Genomic DNA, 21,209 nt, shown 5'->3' on the forward strand with positions numbered 1-21,209 from the left:
TTTTTATACTGATTGTGAATAATTCATGTATTATTGTAAGATCAAATTTTCTCTCAACAATCCTAAACTGAAGCAAAACATTTCATAGAAATTGAAGAAATTCATTTCTGTATATGGTGAGAAAGTGCTCTGTACAGATGAAACACTATTGCTTTGCTAACTGTGCAATACTGAAGTTGCTGCAGAAAGGAAATCCACTGTGCTGCAGCATATCAACACCAAAAAACATAAATAAGGTCTTCAATGACTAAAGAAAAAATCTTTTTTTTTTTGTTTTTACATTAAGAAATTTCTGGGTATATTTGGTATATCTACTGTAAAAAAAATGAAAGCTATGTTATTGATTCTCTGATATCATAGTGGTTAGTAAAATGAAGAATTTTTGTTTATACAATAAGTAATGGTTCAGAATAGTTTAGACTGCATTAACGCTTCTTATCATATTATTTTGTAAAAACTAATATTATCTGAGATAGGAATGAAAAAATTTTTATCACAATTTTTTTTCGTTTTATAGAGCATATTCACAGTTTTTTAGAAGTTTTTAGGGCATAAAAATCCTAGCCCTAGTGATAACCGTGTGTAGTCTATACTTCTATACTCCTGCATCATTTTTTTAAATGAAAAAAAAAAAATCCTCAACATTGTAAAAAGAAACTATTTATTGAAATAAAATTAATGTTCTTGAACAAACTTTTAAGTTCGGCAGAACCCATACAACAACCCTTTCATTCAGATTAACTCACTTCGCTATAATTTTAAATGCAAAAATTTGCGTCACATTATGTAACAGCATCAAAAAGACCAAAAAAGTGAAATTAGTCAAATATAACTGCATGAAATAGTATTTATTCTTCTGTTCTGAATGCAAGACCAAACTGGCTCTTTTGACAGTTTCAAAAATTCAGCCAGCACTATGACTAGAATTGAACACAATAATTTTTAATTTTTTCTTATAGAAGTTGTAGTGCTATATTTTGAGACATTCAATAAACAATGTTAAGAAATTAATTTTGAAAAAGTAGCTGTGCTATTTCCTGGTGATTCAGTGCGAATAAAAGTATTTTAATGTTTTGTAAAACTAATCAAGAGTCAGGTAAAACTTCCCACAGACTACTCATCGAGAACCCATCTTTTATTTTTTCTACTGCTAGCCCCAATTCTTCACAATATACAGGTTCACGATCCTGAGTTTGTTTTTCATCAGCAAAATACAGTGCATATGTGTCGCATTGATCTTTAGAATGAACGATTTCAACATCTTCTTCGACGTAGGGTTCTGGCTGAAGAAGTTCCTCCTCGTGCTTGATTTTTTCTTCCATGAAATAATCAACGCCAAATATAGGATTAACACTATGTACTTGAAACAAAGTTGATATTTCCTTATAAACCTCTTGCAGTCTATCCAATGGGTCAATTTTAAAGCCGAGAACATATCCACCACTGGACTCTGTGCTTTCAACAACAAAAGCCATACCAAATTTTGATTCCCGTATTCGTAATGAAATCATCTGTATATATGGGATGCTTATATTGAACAGTTCGTTCATATTTGCATGCCAAACCAAACGTATATTTGTTATGAAAAATGTCCCCAAATTACCTTGATCACTTGAGAGATTCCAGACACCATTGACACGACTATATATTTGTTCTTGAGGTAGAACTTTCAGTTGTTTATTCTGGACAACTGTACCTCTCAGCTTTAATTCTCTATACCACTTGCTTGAATTATAGGCTTTGTATACACTGATTATAGATGTCATGAGTCTTTTTGACCCAGGGATCAAATTTGTGAAAATGAACTCAAACCTTGTGCTATTTATTTTAGTCAATATATAGAGCGCTTCTGACATTCCCTTGAGCTTTGAATTTACAGTTCTGGATGACATGCTGGTCACGCAGTTGAATCCAACTGATAAACTAACTCTTGGTTTATGATGAGATTGCCATATAAGTCTAAGGTTTGTTACAAATAATTTCCCCTTCTCACCACTGTTGCCTTTTGTATCTTCAACAGAATCCAGTCTATCTATAAGATTCTCTCCAACTCTAAATTTCATTTCTGATGGTGATATATCAAATTTAATGTCACGATCTTGCCATAGAGGCTCTGCTTTTGAACTAATCATATTGGTTGATCAGCAACACTACACAATATTAGAACTTTGAAGCCAATGTCTTTATTTTTGGGCACTCTATGGACTATAATTTTCTTTTGGTTTGAATGTATACCTGTAATAATGAAGAAAAACAATTAGGTTATTGTAATTGGCAGCTGTTTGACTGCTTTCAGTTCCTTTGCATAAAAAAGATCTGCATATATATAGAGTGATCTCTTACTTATACTCTCTCTCACGTATAACATGATTTTTTTAACTCCCGTCCAAATATATAGGTAAATAATGCTATTCACTTATATGCTTCTCTCACTTGTGCATCATCTTTTTTTTCTTGTTCCCTTGCACTGATGCATAAGTGATAGATCTATTTTTCATATACAGTAAAGCCCCTCTTAACGCACACCTTCTCAGATGCAGTCACCCCTCTTTTAAGGCCAAATAATAATTTCCCATTGTATAATAAAAGTATGTATTTCAAACCCCTGATTAACGATCACCCCACTTTTACAGAAAATTTTTTTGTCCCGCCAAGTGGCCGCAAAAGAGGTTTAAAAAATGGATGTGGAGCCAGTCTCCAATTTGCAAAGTTTTTCCACAGTAAGCAAGCAGGCCATCGTGATACTTACATAACATGAAAATTCAAGCAATTACTATCTTCACTTCAAAATATGGAAGACAACATAAATATGTTAGGGCCACACATATGCATACACACACAGTACATTCTGGCATATACCAATTCGTTAGAAATTCTGCAGAGGAACGTATATGAGGTACATTGTATGATTAAGTAGTATTACCATGGATATGCACTCCACTCATGCAAAACCATTGCATATACCATTGATGTAGTCCTATATGGTGTATTGGTTTACCACACCTAGAAGAAGTAGGTCTATGCAGGTAAGAAAATAAATAAATTGTGGAAATGTTGACCATAGTTGAAATGAAGCCCTTAAATCAAAGTTTACTATTCAATATATATATGAACATGCAATATATATATGATACATTCAAGAAAGAATTCGTTAAGACACCTGGAATAACTCTATTATTTGAACCAATTTTTCAAATAAAAAGTTTTAATAGAAATGATTTGGTAATAAACATATGACATGATATCGCTTTCCACTTGCTTATGCAAGATACATAGTAAGGTGTCAATTAACCAAGATTAGGGTTATTTAATATGTTTTTAATTTTGATAAAGTAGGTGGAGTAAAATGATATACAAAATGCTTTGCATTGTGACAAACTTGTTTGACTACAAGCTTTATGTATCACGCGAAGGTACTATTTTCAAAATAAAGTTCAATGAACATACTGTTTTCAAAACCTGCACCTGTGAGGCGGTACATAATTCCATGATTCTGCACTAATTTTCTTACGATGAAAGAAAAATGTTAAAAATTTGGTGTTTTATGAAATGAAACTTTAAAAAAAGCATAAAATTTAAAGAAGTTGGTGTTATTTAGATTTGAAAATTTCAGACTAATAATAAGTATTCAGTCAAATCAGTAGTTCTTAACCAGAGGTCCTTGAGGGGGTCTGTAAGCTTGGAGGAATAAACAATCAACTTACTGAAAAAGAAGGCAGGCTTTCATAGCCAGAGTTTATAAGAACAGTTCATACCTTTCGGGCTATTATGTCATGTTCCAGGCTTCTTTTCAGCAAACGTTTTGGCCACTACTGCGGTGGTCATCTTCAGTGTTGTTTTGGACAAGCGAGGAGATGAAATGACCTCCTTGGATGACTTGTCTCCTGACACTTTTGCTTGAGACGGAAGGATCAACCTCGTTGTTGTGATGTCGAGCAAGTGACGTGTTGATGTAAGTGGCGGCTTCTGATTGGGTGGGGGATCAGAGTCTTCAAATATGGCACCCGACAATCCAAAATACCAAGATCAGGATGGTCAGAAAATCAACTCTTCTGAATTTGGACCCCCCCCCCCCCCAATTCCTATTTGAAAACTTTGATTCCCACCCACCCAATCAAAAGCCACCACTGCTCATCATCAATATGTCACTTGCTTGACATCACAACAACAGGGTTAATCCTTCTGAGTCTTCAGCAAAAAAAGTCGGTGGACAACGGTCATCCAAGGAAGTTGTTTCGTCTCCTCGCTTGTCCAAAACAACACTGAAGATGTCCACCACAGTCGTGGACAAAATGTCTGCTGCAAAGAAGCCTGGAACATGGAATAACAACCCGAAAGGTATGAAATTTATTATAATTAACTTATTTACCAGGGAAAAAAAAGAGAAGAGGGGTCTCAAGAAGGAAATTATAAAATTTTCCAATAATCCCAGGGATTATCTGGGAAACAAACTTTCTGGGCTCGGATTTTTGAGTCTCTACTGTATATAGGCTTGAAATACTCTGATTCACTAAAGGTGCGCATGTAGACATTTTTTAGCAAATTGAAAAAGAACTATGAAACATTTCTCTTTCAAGTGCTTTGAGCCATTTGTCTTATCTTCAACAGCTTTAAAATATTTTTTTTTCAAAACAGGTTCATTCTTCTGGACCACCCTTTATTATTATGTGCTGAACATTCTGTAATGAGTGGCCTTCATATCATTAGTACAAAGTTAAGTACAGTAAAATCTCCCAACAACGGCCACTGATGGAACTGAAAATGTGGCCACTATTGGGAGAAAGTTTTATTTCTGCGCAAAAAAAACAATCAAAATTTGCAATCCATTTACATAGCATGTGAAATGACAATCCATTCTGTAACTGATTACGATAGTTATATAATTGATTATATTAAAATATATGATTATATTTTGATAATATTATGATAACTGATTAATTGATCTACAGCACTATTATGACATTCTAAAATTCAGGCATGCAGTGCTCAGGTAGAACACAACAATCGGTAAAAACTGATGTGTGGACCAAGATGGTGTACAAGCAACCCCAAATAGTTATTTGTTCACACTGAACCTTCAACTAGACCAGTGTTTCCCAAAGTGGGCAATATTGTCCCCTGGGGGGCGATGGAATGATCCAAGGGGCGGTAGAAACCATAGGTTTAGTATAGGATCCTATGGGGGCTTGACTTGGGGAGGGGCGGTGAGAACAAAATAATGTTGAAGAAGGGGAAAGATGGAACGGAAAGTTTAGGAAGCTATGAACTAGACTTTTCCAGGGCTTTCCGGAATCCAATCCAATAGTTGAAGATTGATACAGTGAAACCTTGTTGATGAGTCATTCTTGGTAGAGCAAAAATATGACTTGGTAAGCGGAGTGACTCGTTAAGTGGAGTAAGCCATAGCTGTGCCAATTCCTGTCTCAGGTCAATTGGCACTTAAAAGGTGACCCAGTAAGCGGAGTGACGTGTTAACCGGGTGACACACTAACGAGGTTTGACTGTACATCTCTCTCAAAAAATTAATACCCTGTTCCTATTTGCGAGCACCATTTCTTTTGGACGGAACCATTCCTTGGACTAAGGAGTTACTTGAACTTGCATATTCTAGTCATTAAGAGTGCTGACAACAGGTCTCTTCTGTTGTCCCCTATATTATCTCTTCAAAAGTTTTACCTCTCCACTGCCTTCAATATACCCATCTAGCATTTACATCCAAGAAAAGAAAGCATACATAATCTTTTTGCACTCATAAAGTTCGGTAAGCAGGAAAATCCCTTAAAAATCAGCTTGAAAATTATTTTTCTCATAATGAGATATGCATATTTTTTTTCCAGACTCCATGTCCAAAGTGCCCGTTATTCGGAAATCGTGGTTCAGAGGTTTCTTGTAATGTTAAGTCTATGGGACGCATTCAGTTCCAACATAATGTGGCCGTGAGAGAGAGGTTTTACTGTATTTCAACACAAAAGGTACAGAAACTCTTGAGAAGCACTTGTAATCCATGAAAACAGTAGTTCACCGCTGTCCAGTTTCTTTTATATTAATTTTGTTGAGACTCAACTGCACTGCAGAAAAATTACCCTCAGTTTATCATCTTATCTGATATCCACTTACAGACATCCAACTGCACTCAAGATTTATAAAAATCGATCATAAATTTCCAATAAAATGTTTTTCATTTTATATGCATTTATTTACATAAACAAATAAAATAATGTCCATTTAAGACTTGACTCTGTTGGACACAATATAAAATGAGTTTGTGATGTGCCTGACGAAGGGTAAAATGAATATACAGGGTGATTCAAATTGAATGTCCATAGAACTATCTCTGCAACCGTTGACCTTAGAAATATATTTCCAATTACAAAAAGTTTTCAAATAGCATAGTTTCTTAAAATGTCATAATTTTTTTAAGAGGTCATATTCACATAAAGAAATGAAATTATTCACTTTTTATACAGTCCCTGTGTGCCACAACTTTCAATTAGGGGAATGTGGATCATGCTCCGAGAAATTATTTGAAAAAAAAAATTGAATGCAATATTCATTAAGATATTTGACTTCAAATTTTTCATCGTTTATTGCCAATGATTGAGGGTTTGTGGCTAAAAAAGTAAAGTAATTTCACTCTTCAATACTTTTAATAAAGCCTTTCGAGTCAAGTTATTTGATAACAAAACCGTCATTCATTTGTGTTTGTTATGTGACCAGTGATCAAGCATCAATCTAAGGCAATGTTCGATTCACTGTATAGGTTTGCAAGATTGCCACCTATTTTATGGGAAACATAGATTTTTCCCATTTTATCTGGCTTGGTAAAGTGATCACCTTCATCCCTCCTCTTCCTCGGATGTGCGCTTGCCAGTGGTTAGTTTGAAGTTTGAATCAGCATGTTTCATGCATTTTATTCTATCTGATAAAGAGACATTTACAAAACATGTTATTTTTTAAATTCACTTCTTGATCCCCCAAAAGGTTGAATAATTATTTCATTATAATTTTGTCTGAGAGAGATGAAACATATCTGAAGAAGTACATTATGAAAAATATTTATCTTTTAAATGTGCAATAAATTATTTAAATAAAATGACCAATAGTTGAAATCATTTCATTTGTGTACAGGTCTTAAAAATGGCATTTCTCAAGGTTTGTATTCCCAATCAAACATGTCACCACAGAGATGTCGCCAAAACATTGTAATTTTTCATATTCAATATCTTGATGAATATTGCATTGCAACATATGGAAGCTTTTGCAAATAACTTTATGAAGTATGGTCTACATCAGTGGTTCTCATTCCTGTGGCCCTCCTTGCGAACATGATTAATTTTCTACCCCCCCCCCCCGCCATTTTCTGTTAAAAGACAATTATTCAAATATTGTTTGAAGTATAAATATGTGTTTGAATTTATGAAAATAATGAAGAAGCAAAATAAATATAATACAACACAGTAAAAAAGTATAAATTATTTTCAATAAATGTAAACTTTGGGGTCATTCAAGTATTACGTCAGCATTAGGGGAGAGGGGGTTTCTCATTTGCTGACTTTTGATGATAAGGGGGAGGGGGGTTTGAAGGTTTCTTTTACATCATCAACCAGCTTTTTTTCAAGATATGAAATATTCTAAGCTGCTGACGACATTTTGCTGACAAGGGGAAGGGTCAGTGTTTTGCTGACAAGGAAAGGGCGAGTCAAAAATGGCTAAAAATTTGCAGACGTAATACTTGAACGGTTCCTTCGTGCTTGAAGACGTCATAATGTCATCAAGTTACTGTGCAGGATGAAGTTTAAATTATTTACAAATTAGTTTTTCTTGGGTAAATTTGAATTTGGGTAAATCAGAATTTCAAACTAATCAAAAATATAAGTAATCAAATTTAAAATAAAAAAATATTGGTTTATTGATTATAATTTTGATACGATGAGATTTACATTCATTGTGAAAATCTGATGTCTCTTTGGATGACAAGCTATTTCCAAGTGGCTTTTTTGGTTCATAATGTGGCCTCTGTCTTGCAGGCGAACGAAGCAACATGTGAGTTGGCTTAAACACAACACAGTATTTCACATAACAGACATTACCATATATCGAATGTACAGGGTGCATAGGTAACAAGACGTATGGTATTTTAATGGTAAACCATTCACCCTACAGGAATACTTTCAATTAGAAAAATTATCCAAATAATGTGTAGTACTCAGATATGTCATTCATGTTGCAAAGGGGTGTATATAGTTATTAAAATAAAAATGTTAAATTTTTATACAGACCCCCCCCCCCCCCCCCCCATGTGCTTTCAAAAACCCAATTACAAAGTGTAGCCCTGTCTCTCCTGATGCCAACAAAACCATTTTATCTGCATTGAATGCAGTTTTTTGGTTGGTTGTCTTCAAATAAATGTTACTGTCAAAATCACTGTCATTAAAGTAACACTGTACATATAAATACATTCATCCTGAAACTTTGTAATTATTGATAACACATGCTTGTGACTAGGGCTCTGATTTTTATGACCTAAAGAAGAAACGTAGTTGTTAATAAATTATCAGCACCGATGTTTAATCTTTAGGTCATAAAAAGCAGAGCCCTACTTATGAGATATTGGATGAACACACTCAAAAATTTCATTGTGCTTGTTTTAGTGAAACTCTTAAAATATTTGATACTTCAAGTACTAAATTTTATCGGTTAAGAACAACTGGTCTACATAATGGAAAATTTTGGCATATGGGAACTGCAGAAAAAATCCATTTTTTTACGTATACAACCTCCAAAAAATTACGACATTTCAAGAAACTGCATGTCATTTGAAAACTTTTATAACTTTCAAAGTCAATGGTTGCAGAGACAGCCCTGTGGAGAAACAATTTGAATCGCCTTGTATACACATTCAGTAAATTTATGAGATCAGGAAAACTACTTGTTGAATTTTTCCTATGCTTTAAATAGAGTTTAAATATTTATTGATTTTAGGAAAATCATTCATTTCAAAAATGTTTTGCGAAAATTATGCATCGATAAATTATTATGAAGATTATGATTATATATGCTTTCATAAATTTTTAAGATATATAAATAAGGATAATTTATACATCATCTAAAAAAGGAGAATTAAAAAAAAAATGCTCGTACGCAATATTCCATCCATGGCCCTGCACAAGGGTGAGGCCAGAGGCGTATATAGGGGGTTGCCATGGCCCTGATCAGACAATTCACTGGCCTTTCTAAAGTTAATTTATATCGTGAAAAAGCAAAAAAAAAAAAAAAAAAGTGAGAATTGTCCAGGGCTAGAGCCTAGCCAGCCCGGCCTTGTGGGGTACATGGGAGTTGTTCAAGGGGGCCAAAAATTAGAAGAAAAAAAATATTTCGGTAAAAAATTGAAACATCGAAAGGAAATACCCTTTATATGCAATATTAATTACGAATAAATATAAAATCACGATATAAACGTAACAAAGACTCCTAAATTCACCTGTGCAGTGAAAACGCACTCGACCTAGGGGAAAAGCATCTACGATACCGACTGTCGTTACCGTGGCAACCAATAATCAGATGATGATTGTTGTGATGAGTTAGCGAAAATCAAAAAAAGATGAGCAAAAACATCAGTGATTCCGACGTTTTTTAAAATAGTTCAGAGTGCGATCACCTAAAAATGTGGATAAACATTGCGGCATCATCATCATTATTATTATTTTTTGCAATTACGTGATGTTAAATAACATCATCGCGCCAAATGTTTCCTCCGAACAAACATACGTGAAGGACATCCACAGATAGATGGCGCTCACGTTTTCACCCAGAGAAGAGAAGAATAACAATCAACAATAACAAAAAAAAGGAGGATTGTGGGGAGGTCGTGTGTGTGGTGTATTATTGTATGGCGTGAATGGGCGTTCATATCAGCTGCTGGCTGCACTCGCGGGTACTGCGTTTAAATTGGTTGTGCGTAATTAAAAGCCGTTTCTTATCTCGCGCCTGGAATTAAAAAAAGTTGTGGGCACATCATAGCCCGGGAAATGTGCATTGCGTGGTCCAAAAATGACTAATACTGTTTGTTTTGTTGGACTTTTGCTGGGTATTTGAAAGCTCGTTTCGACTTCTCCGTATTAATTTGTTATGAGCGTTACCTACAACGTCCAGCGCGAGAATGTAGCCTCTAATACTGCTGTCGCGAATGATATTGGCTTCGGCATGAATAAAGTAGTCGTCGCGCGAGAGTTTGTGAAAGCTGTCAACCCAGCCTTAAAGTCGTCTGACATAGATTCGTCCGCTTTCGCCGATTTTATCAAGATCCGCTGTCCGGAGACACCCACGGATGTCAAGGGTTCCCAGTCCAAGGATTCCGTTCACGCGGAAATGAGCGGCGGCGCAGTCTATCAACCATCAAAGAGCAGCCGCGTAAGTTTCCAACGCAATTACAAAGTCGTGTACTTGGGATATGCGGTCCTGGACCGGAGGTATACCTTGCCCATGCTACCGTGGGTCATCGCCGAGATCAAACGGTACGGTGCTCAGAACGCTGCGGATATATACCTTGAAGTTGCCGAGTACGCACTTAAAGCTGTCAAGATCGAATCCAATCAAGTTGTGTTTGAGCACAAGTTGCAGAGCATATCAAAGTTTGCTCAGACTGCTCAAGATCCAACGTGTTTCACTTACATGACCAGGGAAGTCGAAAATGGGCCATGTGCTTACCACGTTTTTCAAGCGGCAGATGAGCATGCAGTAAGTATTGATACATACTGAGTTTTATACCAAACTAAATCGCTGTTCTAACCTGCAAAATTTGTTGATAGTGTCGCCAATATATTTTTTTATTTAACGAAAAGTTGAATGCGCAGAAATAACATGAAACACCCACATGCTACAAACTACAGTAGCATAAGAAGTGGTTCACACTTGTGTGTGCTCAGCTTGAGCTTTATGTATAGGATTTGGGTTCCTTGATCTGTTCTGAAAGGGTGAGGTGCTCTAAGATACTACAGGGGCTCATAGGTGTAAACTTTTGTCTAAACCATGGGCCTAAGCCAATATTTGCTACCACCTTTATAGTAAAAATAAAGTAGTTTATAGTATCTGTAGAAAATAGACAAAATGTATTATTGGCTCCACAGTGAAGAATTTCAACCGTGAAATGAGCAGCAGTATCCACTCCAGCCATCAAGAGCATCCATGTAAGTTTCCAACGCAATTGCATAGTTGTGTACTTGAGATCCAACGTGTTTCACTTACATGACCAGCAAAGTCAAAAGTGGGAGATGGGTTTATTATATTTTTCAAGCAGCATGCAGTAAGTAGAGATATATACCTTGGTAATGTTTACACCTGCCAAATTCGCTGAAAATTTTTGTTATGCGAGTATCCCATAAGCACAGGAACCTGAGGCTTGGTTGTTTGAGTCCTTTCACCAATAGCTTTTATAGTCCCATTCACATGGGAAATAGAAAAGGTGCGTTTAAAACCAGCTTCAAGAATTTTCATCAATGAAATCATCACTGGTCTTTATTTCTTTCCTTACAAAGGAGAAAAGTCAAGCTGGTGCTAATACTCTTAATGCTACAGCAATATTTGCACATGTGAATGGGGCTTATGAGGGGCTGAGTTTCCCCCACCAATAATTAATGAATGTATAATGCAACACGTCACTCACTCTCCAGCGCTTGAGTCCGATATATGAGACAAAAGCCCCAACATGCTGGAGTAGAGCTTCTAGGCTGGGATTTTATGCTATCTCCCTGATCAGACTTTTTGCCAGCCCTTCTTCTATAGTTAATTTATAGCGTGAAAAGCAAAAAAATGATGACCATTTTCCTGGGCCCCAGGGCTAGAGGTATAGCTAGTCTGAGCCCTGTCCTTGAGAGGGTGGAGCATGTACGAGTCAACTGGCAAATTTCATCTGCTGCATCCTCAATGTTTTCATTTCAGCTTCTCTGAAGTATCCTTATTTAATGAAAATTTGAAAATTTACAGTATTAATATAAAACACATTAGAAGTGATTCACACCTGTGCGTGAGCTCGACTTGCGCTTTATGTATAAGGTTTGGGTTTCCCCAGATCAGTAGGGGGAGGGGGGGATTTCTCTGCTGTATGCTGTAAAATACTGTAGGTGCTCATAGGTGTAAACTTGTATCTACCCATGGGCCTGAGACTCCCAATATTTGCTACCATCTCTTCATCATCCTTTGGTGTCCCGTAAGGGAAAAGCCTAGGCAAATGCTACCATCTCTAATATCTGCAGAAATATTGGATTTCAGCCATCAGAATACGATAATGGGCTAGACTTTGACTTGAACTAATCCTGTGCAAAGCAAGCATCAGAAGGTTCCCACAACTATAACATCAAAGATGTTTGTAGTCAGTCAATATATGTTGCTTAAATTTTTGGGGTCCCGACTTTGATGTGTGTGTGGGGTTCTTGAGCAAAGCAGGAATTAGAGAGCTTTTGAGACTACAGTGGATCCTGCTTATAACATTTTTCAAAAAACTGGCATAAAAAAATGTTGCAGGTGGGAAACCACTTTAAAAGGAAATTTCGATGAATATTAGTAAGTGTTGAGACCATTGGCATATGCAAAGGTGGCGATTTTGTGGTTCTAACCCCCCCCCCCCTCCTCCTCAAGCCGAGATTATAGTGTTATTTTTCAGGAAAAAATTTAAGCTCCTCACCCCACTTTGAGAAGAAAAAAAAATTGAAACCCCCCTTGGGAAAATTTTGCATACGCCTATGGTTAGGACCACAAAGTTAGTTGTATTAAGTGGGAATGGTATAAGTGGGATCCACTGTATATGTAGATGATATTGTGTTATCAGAGTGAATTTATTGTTAATAAAAGTTTGGGTCACAAAACATTTGGTTCTAGGCAAATTTCCCACTTGACCATGTAGAAATCAAGTCTTGCTCACTTCTCCATGGAGAATACTTAGAATACAAGTCCAACCACCCCATCTAAGTTTCACAATGTTATTTTCAAAAATCCCTGCAGATGTATTATTCTTATTATTCTTTCATTCTGTTAATATACCATTATTCATTAAATTATTCTTCATTCTGTTTATAATGTTGTTATAAAACAGTTTGGGAAATCGCTGCTTTATATCATAGCAGTCAAGATCATGGCTCGCCTATGTATCAGTGGTTTTAAAAGAGTGATTTGTGGATCATCTTGAGTGTGGGTTCTCTGTGTTTGACCCAGGGCTTAACAAGTCCCTGGCATCAAGTTGACCAAAAAATTAATATTGGGCCCCTATTTTTTTTATGTGTGATAACTTGAAGTCTGAAGACAGCACAGAATTATCAGAAATTATAGTTAGAGCGTTTGCTAGCATGGAATGGGTCTCTAGGCTGGCATTACATTATAAAAGTTTTAGAAAAGCTATTTTATGAAACTTGAAAAATGTAGCCAATAAGCACATCGAGCGAATGTAACCGATGCTCTTATTGGTTGTTTTTTCAAGTTTTGTAAAAGATATTTTATCAAACTTTTATAGTGTAATCAGCATCAAGTCCCAGACATGTCAAAGAATACACTATTTTGGACCGAAATTGTCAGGCTGAAAAAAACTTTGTGCTATGAAATTTAGCTGGTTCTTAATTTTTATATATTTTTTCAAATTTGTCAAGTCCAGGTTTGACCAATTTGTCCGTTGATCAGACAAATCCAGTCTGTAAGTTGATCAGAATACCCTGGTATAGAATAAATTCTTTGATCTCATTATGTATTTAAAATATTAAGAAAAGACGATGTGCACCAGGTTACTAAACAATTTTAATTGATGCATAGAATTTTCTATAACCTACATGATTTCTTAATTGGAGACCATGGGCAATACACAAAAAAAAAATTATTTTGACCATTTTTCTTAAAAAAATAATATTGTTGGCTCCAAAGATCGCACCTTACATGAGTGCCTAGGCTTTTTCTTGATTCATTGGGCCCTAGATTAAGAGAAGTGCAATTATGATAAAATTTTGACCAAGGAGAGCTACTCATACAAGTTGAACATCTAAATATACAACAAGCTGTTGACTTCAACTTTTATGTGTGATCTTTTTGGTGTCCTTGTGTTGCTGAAGTTTGGGAATAATTACTGTCAGCTTCTAATATTTTTCCTTTTTATGACTAATAAATAGTCATTTTTTTATATCTTCACAAAATGGGGTCACATACTTTTGTGGCTATAATCATACTTGAATTGATCTGGCTATATTTTCATGGTAAATTACAATGCAGGGAAGTATATAAATAAAATATGTAATAATAAAGATGATAAATTATATTCATCATTCAGGAAACTTCCATGTAATGTTCGAGAAGTGAAGCAGTTAAAGGAAGAAAGGGGTTGAATTTTCAACCATCCATGAATGACAGTAAAAAACTAAATTGATGATAGTTTTTTTTCTGTTAAGAATAACTGTTAGTACCTATTTGCCCTTTCCAAAGCTAGAATGTAATTCCAGAACTTTGTCGCTGAAAATGGGAGATGCTTGTTTTTGCATTGGTGCTGTTAATTACTTAAAAGCAATGATAAGCATTAATCATAACAGTTTTAAAGTGGCACAGGCTATTGAAATCACTTTTATTCCGATAATTTTCATTTTATTAAGTAGCTGATTTTTATAACTGGTGAATCAAGAGCTAAAATTTGAAATATATAACTTGGTTTAGAAATAGTGAAGTTAGATAGAAATACTTCATGTAAATAGAAAAATCCCCAGTTTGGAGTTTCTATTTTTTTTGTCACTTTTCTAACTTCATGACCTCTTGTTTTTTCTTCTGAAATTTGAAAGTATTTGCAAATTTGCAAAAAATGGGATCAAATTCACAAGTTATCATTATTTTCTGAGTTTCACTTAGTTTTTATTAAATAAAATTCATTTCAGAAAATGGTTTTAATTTTTAACTCTACTAACTAAAATAAAAACTACACGCTACCTATACGACGGAGTACATTTCTGAACATGAAACAAGCGCAACTCGACAACATAATAAGTTAGGGCCGCACATACTCAGAACACACAATTCCAGCATGTGCCAATTCGTTAGAAATTTTGTAGAGGAATGTGTACGAGGTACATGTATGGTTAAGTAGTAGTAGCATGAGGAATCAAACCCATGCAGTTGAATTTGACATTTCATGTTCAAAGCAGGATATACTAAAAATTTAAATACAGTGCTAAAAAGTCCACATCAAGGATGCACAACTTGCAATAGTCTATTCCAGTTTGTGCTGGTCTGCAGACTGAAAGAGTTGTGCACCCGTGGTCTACACACACCTCTGAACCAAAACAGGTTATTAAAATAAATTGTATTTGGTTAATTATACAAATTAACAAAACCCCAATTTTTTTTGATTAATTTGTATTCCAAAATGTCACTTAAAATTTCATATTTTTCAAAAACTTAATTAATTTGGGTTTATATCTTTACTAAGACCATTGGAGTTAGGTACACATCGATGTACCTCAAATCTTAACTTGAAGAAAGAATCATTAAAAAGTACATTTAGAACCATTAAACCTTAGGGTCTACATATGTAGGATAAACCTCTGGAACGAAGAAGTTAAAGTTACTTTTTTTGCTTTTTAAAAGTGAAGAAATGATACTGTATTGATATTTTACTGTGATTAATTTTCTTGCTAAAAAGTAATGTTTAATAAATTAATATAATTTACCAAAAAATATTCTTGTACAGTGAGTCATGTTATGTGAGTAAATATGTTTGTTTCTAACTTCTGAAAATTTTATTGCCAAAAATCAATAATACACTTAATTTCATAATTTCCATGAATTCTTTCAAATATAATAAGCATTTTTGAAATCAAATTCAATCATGTTTATGAAGCTAATGAATTTTCTAGTAAAATTTTTAAATTTGTATTGGCTCATGGTTGATGAATATATTTGAAGTAAAAGAACAAACTCATGTCATGTATACACATTCAAGTATACTCATGTAGGTATTTCCCATGTGTTTGGACCATTGATTGACATACTCAAAGGGGGATGGGGTTGAGGTTCTACCCCCCCCCCCCTCCTTGAGAACATTCTGCGTCGCCTATGGCTAGGATTTATTACTCGCTTTACAAGATTTCACTATAAGAGAAAGTGCCCATATACTGTTCGTTCCACCACAAGCAAAATTGTTAATTCTGAAAATTTGTTGAGAGTTAAAAATAATTTAAAAACTAATTTAAGTAACTCAACTCATTACCTAATAGTTCTGGAAGTGTGATTGCACTAAATGAATTTTTTCTAACCAAACAAAATAACCAAAACAACACAAATTTTGGATTTTCATCAAAGGTGTTCTAATTCCCCCCATCCTTTTCCAGTTATTACCTTCACATTTATTTTAGTTGCTTATATTTATTAGTTATATATACATATATTTATTTATTACATGTAAGCCTATACAGTTAACTTTCTTTTCGTGAATAAAACAAGTAAAAGGTTGACAAGTGATCGTAATATCAATCAAAATGAATCTAAGTAGTCAGGGAAAAAAATACACATATATCACAAGAATATACACGAGTTTCCCTCAGAAGCTCAGAGGGGACGAATTTAAAAATTCAGCTATAGCAAAATTGTGACTGCTCCTGACTAAACGACTACAGCTACACGACTATAACGAATATGCAACGTAATATTCAATTAGAGATCTATAATTATCAATCCCTAACTGATAAAAAACTTTCCATAAGACGTGACTATAACTGTTCGAAGTTAGTTTCGCACTGTAGCAAGTTATAACAAAGACTATTTTTTAAAATTTAAAGCGTAAATGAAGAGAGCAAAGCAACTGCGTCACTGCAAGTAGTCAACTGAATGGTTCTGAGAGATTTCTGGCACTTTCGCAAGATAGCAGCTCTGTATATGCAAATTAGGGGGAGGGGACAAACTTATGGCAACGGACGGATACCGGACACTTTCCCTTAACCCGATTTTGACAAGTTAATTTTAGGAATTGCAACCTGCATAATTCGATCGATGGTTTGATTTTCAATCCTGAAAATGGGCTTACGAATTAGAGGTATTAAATAGTTAAAATGTCAAAATCCGTCAGATTTGTTGATGTAGATGAGACATGTGGAAGAAACACTGAAATCCATCTGACTAGATCTTTTGATAAAACATCGACAATGCCAACAAAATTTTAATCCAAGAAAACGATCCTAATGAATCTTGAATTGCCATATTCACGAGGAATATTCAGAATTCTCCAGCTTTGCCAAGTTTTCATAAAGAGAAAGAATGCTGCTTGTCAGCTGAATCTCGACTGTTTTCATTAAAAAAAATGTCATCAGAGCCTATCAAAGTAGGTTCTTCGGAAAAGAAGCATTCATTCACTGAAATAATTTTGGTTCATTTAATAATTCGATCTTATAGTCGTTATTGAATCAACTGTGATCTAAGTAGAAGTAAAAGAAATGCTTACCAGAGAGGTGTAAATTGCAAACAAACTCGAAAATGTATCAAAAAGGGGTAGCCAATGATGGTGATTCACCACAAGTACAATGTACTTGAGGGTAATATTATGGCTATGCTAAGATTCAGTGGTTTCTTCTGAAACCGTTTTTAGAAAATTCAAAAAAGCAGTCAATGAGAGAAAATACCTTTTCGAATGTTTTTGAAAGATATAAAAAAAATCAAGGTCTGCCTTTTTTAAAAATATGAAAAAAAAATTCCAAAGTACATCTTGGTAAACTAAAAACCACACCTAGCAACACCACAACCTAGAATTGTCCCTTACCAATCCATACGGGCGCGGTAGCCCAGAGGTCGATAAGATACCCGCCTAAAGTACCAAAGGATGTTTAGAGGTGTCGTGAGTTCGATACCCGTTTCGTCCTTGTCAGAAACTTTCCCGACACGGGTACAACAGGTACAGCGACATGACCATAGCAAAAGATTGCTACCGCAGGGAGTCCCACACCGAGAGGTTAGCGCACCAACCTTTCGGTGAGTATAAAAAAGGCTGCATTTCGGAATGGGCAATAAACTGTAGGTCCCGGTCTACTTAGTCTTCGTGTGCGGAAAATGAAACCGTGGTGTGGCAAAAATGATCAAATGACCAATCCATACTGGTGCCCACTTGTCAAAGCAGTCGATTGACGACATATTAATAACTCATGGTCCATCCCGTTGAAATTTGAACTCTTCGATCATATCCCCCGACACCTGCGTTCACATCCAATGTAAACATATTTCTGCTATCCGAGGATGATATCACTCTCCGCTGTCCATACGAAGGTTTTTTTTTTTTTAACAGCTGGCTGATGCGAAGATATATTTTGGAAAGAGAAAATTTAACTGTGTGTGCCCCCGCGGGAAATCGAATCCACGTCCTTTCACTTTCCGAGTGAACGCCCTAGACCACCAGACTACAGAGGCAACGAATATCTTCACCTTTCCTTGGAGCTCGTGTGAACTGAACGGGACCGTACATGGACGGTCGGAGCTAACTCAGGTCAAAGCTCACAATTGCTGACAATGCCACCTGATAGCGACTTATCCGAAGATGATGTCACCAAAAAAAAAACACCTTCATATTTCTGCTAAACTCCATCGTAGAGATAGGATGAAATGAAACATAGGAACAACCAGGGCCGTCATTTCAACTTTTCCCCGGGGGGGGGGGGCAAAGAACATGTACTCGGTGCACGTGTGCGTGTATATATACACACACACCATTTCTAGTGCATTTTCTAAAACCGGGGGGCTAGCACTTAACGGAATAAATGTTTTCACATCATGAATAGAAAGAAAATGCTCGTCTATTCAAGGCATAATCTGAGAAAGAAAGTGTAATACATTTACTGAGCCTACACAAAGGTACCCAAACCATTCTAGTTGAATTTTACCCAATGTTTTTCTACAACTACAATGCTTATATGATATGTTTGCAATCTTAAGTGCAAATCAAGATCTCATTACGCATTATTTCGAGGTAAGATGAATACAAAATAAGTCGGTTAGATAAACGAAAATAAGTCAAGGTTATGGCTTGACAGTTTTCTCCTTTCAGCACGTCACGAGCGAAACTTCAGAGTGAAAACAAACAGCCACGAGAACGAAAAGCAAGTCCTCCCACAGTTCTGGACTAAAATCTTGGCGGCGGACCAAACCCGGTACTTCTCAAAGCCAAACAGACACTTTCCAGAACAGAAAAGCTGCATGGGAACCGCTTCATGAGTTTGTTGTGTAATTTCAGTCTTTGCTGCTGCTTTACAATATTTATTCGCAACTAGAGGCCGTTTTCTTCAAACGGAATCCATAAAAATATCATACGTAAGAACAATTTATCCATGTGGTTTTAAAAAAAGACTGGCATTATTTACTAATACTATTAAGAGCCCGGATATAATGGAGAACCAACAAATTTCACTAAATTTTGAAAATTTATCTTTCAATATGACCGAAGTTTTCAAGTTGAGTTACATTTCGTTAAACAACCCGTAAACACACCCAGAAAAATTCATTAAAAAAAATCATCGTCATTTATTTTCAGACCGAAACCAAATATATAAACGTAACACAGTGGTCTCCAACTTGATGCAGGAAAACGACTAATAAGTTGTAGTGAAACACAATAACAATACTCAAAAATATGCCAAAATAATGTGAGCATTTTCTAAAAAGCAAGTGTCATTTGAAACCTGTGTGCATTTTGCAATTTTCAGTTACACTTAATTCTTTTGAAATGGCTTTTGTTTTGCTTTCTTTCCATGTGCCTGTTCAATTTTTTCACAGGATGTTGATAAAAAGATAGACCACCAGCTTATTCAAACAAGAATCGATGTTTTCGAAATTCCTTTAGTCTTGTTCTCTTCCACTGCGACAAACACAAAAGCGATAAATCAGTCATTTCCGTTCATCTGATGCGGAACTTGTACATATTTTAAGCACTAATGCCAAACATAACTCAAAATACATTGATCTGACGTGCAGCAGAGCATAATCAAAACACAACATTTTTTACGATGAGCAGTAAAAATAAAGAGGCCAAGGATACCCCCCCCCCCCATCTTGGATTATCGGTCTTAGACGTCGTTTTAACGTCATCTCCCACCTCCAGATAACGTATTAAGTTTATATAGCTCAGTGTATTAAAACTTGTAGCTTAGGTAACGCATCGAACTCTAATATTGAAACAGCTGCGGTGTAGTTTCTCCGCCCTAACTACTGGCTTCGGTGGATTTTTTACTCATTCAAAAAAATATTAATTTCTATTTAAAAACAAAACAACATATGAAATTAGAGAGAGATGGAAATGGGAATTCGGAATTCATTCTCTTGATGTTTTCGGATCACGTTTAAAAAAAAAGCCGTATCTGCGATTTTTATATAGCCCACCTATTTAATAATTTTTTCCCGCAAAATAGTGATTTTTATGCGCACGCACACACACAAATTAGAGCCGTAATTCATTTATTCCAAACGAATTTTCTTCCACCTGAGAGGTTATGATGTTAATGATCGAAGTGGCACATTTCTTGCGGCAGTCATAGGTTCGTTTGGTTGTCGTTTTCATATGCTATCACGGACCTAACGAGTGAACTTTTGTACATGATTTATGACAAAATAATGAGTGAATTTTCTGTAAGAGCCGTATCTCTAGTTAGCTCTTTAGCTAAACATTATTGCAAAGTGAAAATTTTGGTAGAGAAGAGAGCGAAGATATATAATTTAATACATTTAATATTTGGGGAAAAAAAGAGTACTCTAAAATAGACTCTTATTTTTTCTCGGCTGCTGTACATTTTCAATGAATTTCAGGAAAATTAAAAAAAAATCCTATATTTACAAAAAGACAAACACACATACAAAAAATGAATGCAGTAAATAAATGCTACAGCAGTACAGAGTAAATCAGAGCAAGGACTAGTACACGGCCACGAATTGTCTGAAAACAGAGGGAGGAGGAGAAGTTGATTTTCTCTGGAATAAAGGTTCAAAATAATATCTAATCGCAGTTTCGTTAACCCATACAGTATATAAAAAAAAGTGTGTAAACACGCCAAGGCTTTAGCGCTCTCTTTATCTTCCGAGTCTCTCAGGGGCGGCATGTTTCAGTTAATAGATAAGTGAGAGGTGTATAAGTGAATAGCATTATTTGCCTATTTTTTATATCAAAATTGTTTTATACGCAGGGTTCTTTGGGTTAAACCTTGGTTTTAACGAAGCGGTTTTTT

The 21,209-nt window shown here is 35.4% G+C and overlaps 2 protein-coding genes across 4 annotated transcripts in view; one reads left to right on the top strand and one right to left on the bottom strand.

Annotated features, from left to right (window-relative positions):
* Window positions 1–829: 829 nt before the first annotated feature.
* BBS5 (Bardet-Biedl syndrome 5 protein) lies at window positions 830–9,777 on the bottom strand. Of its 3 annotated transcripts, none has more exons than XM_089250044.1 (2): window positions 9,482–9,777; window positions 830–2,235 (listed from the first exon to the last, which is right to left on the bottom strand). In XM_089250044.1, exon 2 carries the CDS (start codon window positions 2,130–2,132, stop codon window positions 1,086–1,088), a length of 1,047 nt encoding a protein of 348 aa, XP_089106170.1. In that variant the 5' UTR covers window positions 2,133–2,235; window positions 9,482–9,777; the 3' UTR covers window positions 830–1,085. The 3 variants fall into 3 exon arrangements, with proteins under 3 accessions (XP_089106170.1, XP_089106172.1, XP_089106171.1); XM_089250046.1 differs by having other exon boundaries at window positions 9,142–9,490; XM_089250045.1 differs by lacking the exon at window positions 9,482–9,777 and adding an exon at window positions 2,924–3,003.
* Window positions 9,778–9,841: 64 nt separating this feature from the next.
* The window catches only part of LOC149069467 (TBC1 domain family member 1-like), a 114,046-nt gene continuing 102,678 nt past the window's right edge, over window positions 9,842–21,209 (top strand). Inside the window, exon 1 of the mRNA XM_089249436.1 lies at window positions 9,842–10,737. Coding sequence (XP_089105562.1) covers window positions 10,129–10,737 — 609 coding nt within the window. The 5' untranslated portion in view covers window positions 9,842–10,128. The remainder of the gene's footprint in view (window positions 10,738–21,209) is intronic.

This window comes from Pholcus phalangioides, unplaced genomic scaffold (assembly GCF_987345545.1).
Source record: "Pholcus phalangioides strain wild (caught in Gottingen) unplaced genomic scaffold, Ppha-v1.0 ptg000022l_1, whole genome shotgun sequence".
NCBI lineage: Eukaryota > Metazoa > Arthropoda > Arachnida > Araneae > Pholcidae > Pholcus > Pholcus phalangioides.

Coding starts and splice junctions, on each gene's coding strand:
- BBS5 (XM_089250044.1), bottom strand. CDS start 2,132: ATGATTAGTTCAAAAGCAGAGCCTCTATGGCAAGATCGTGACATTAAA.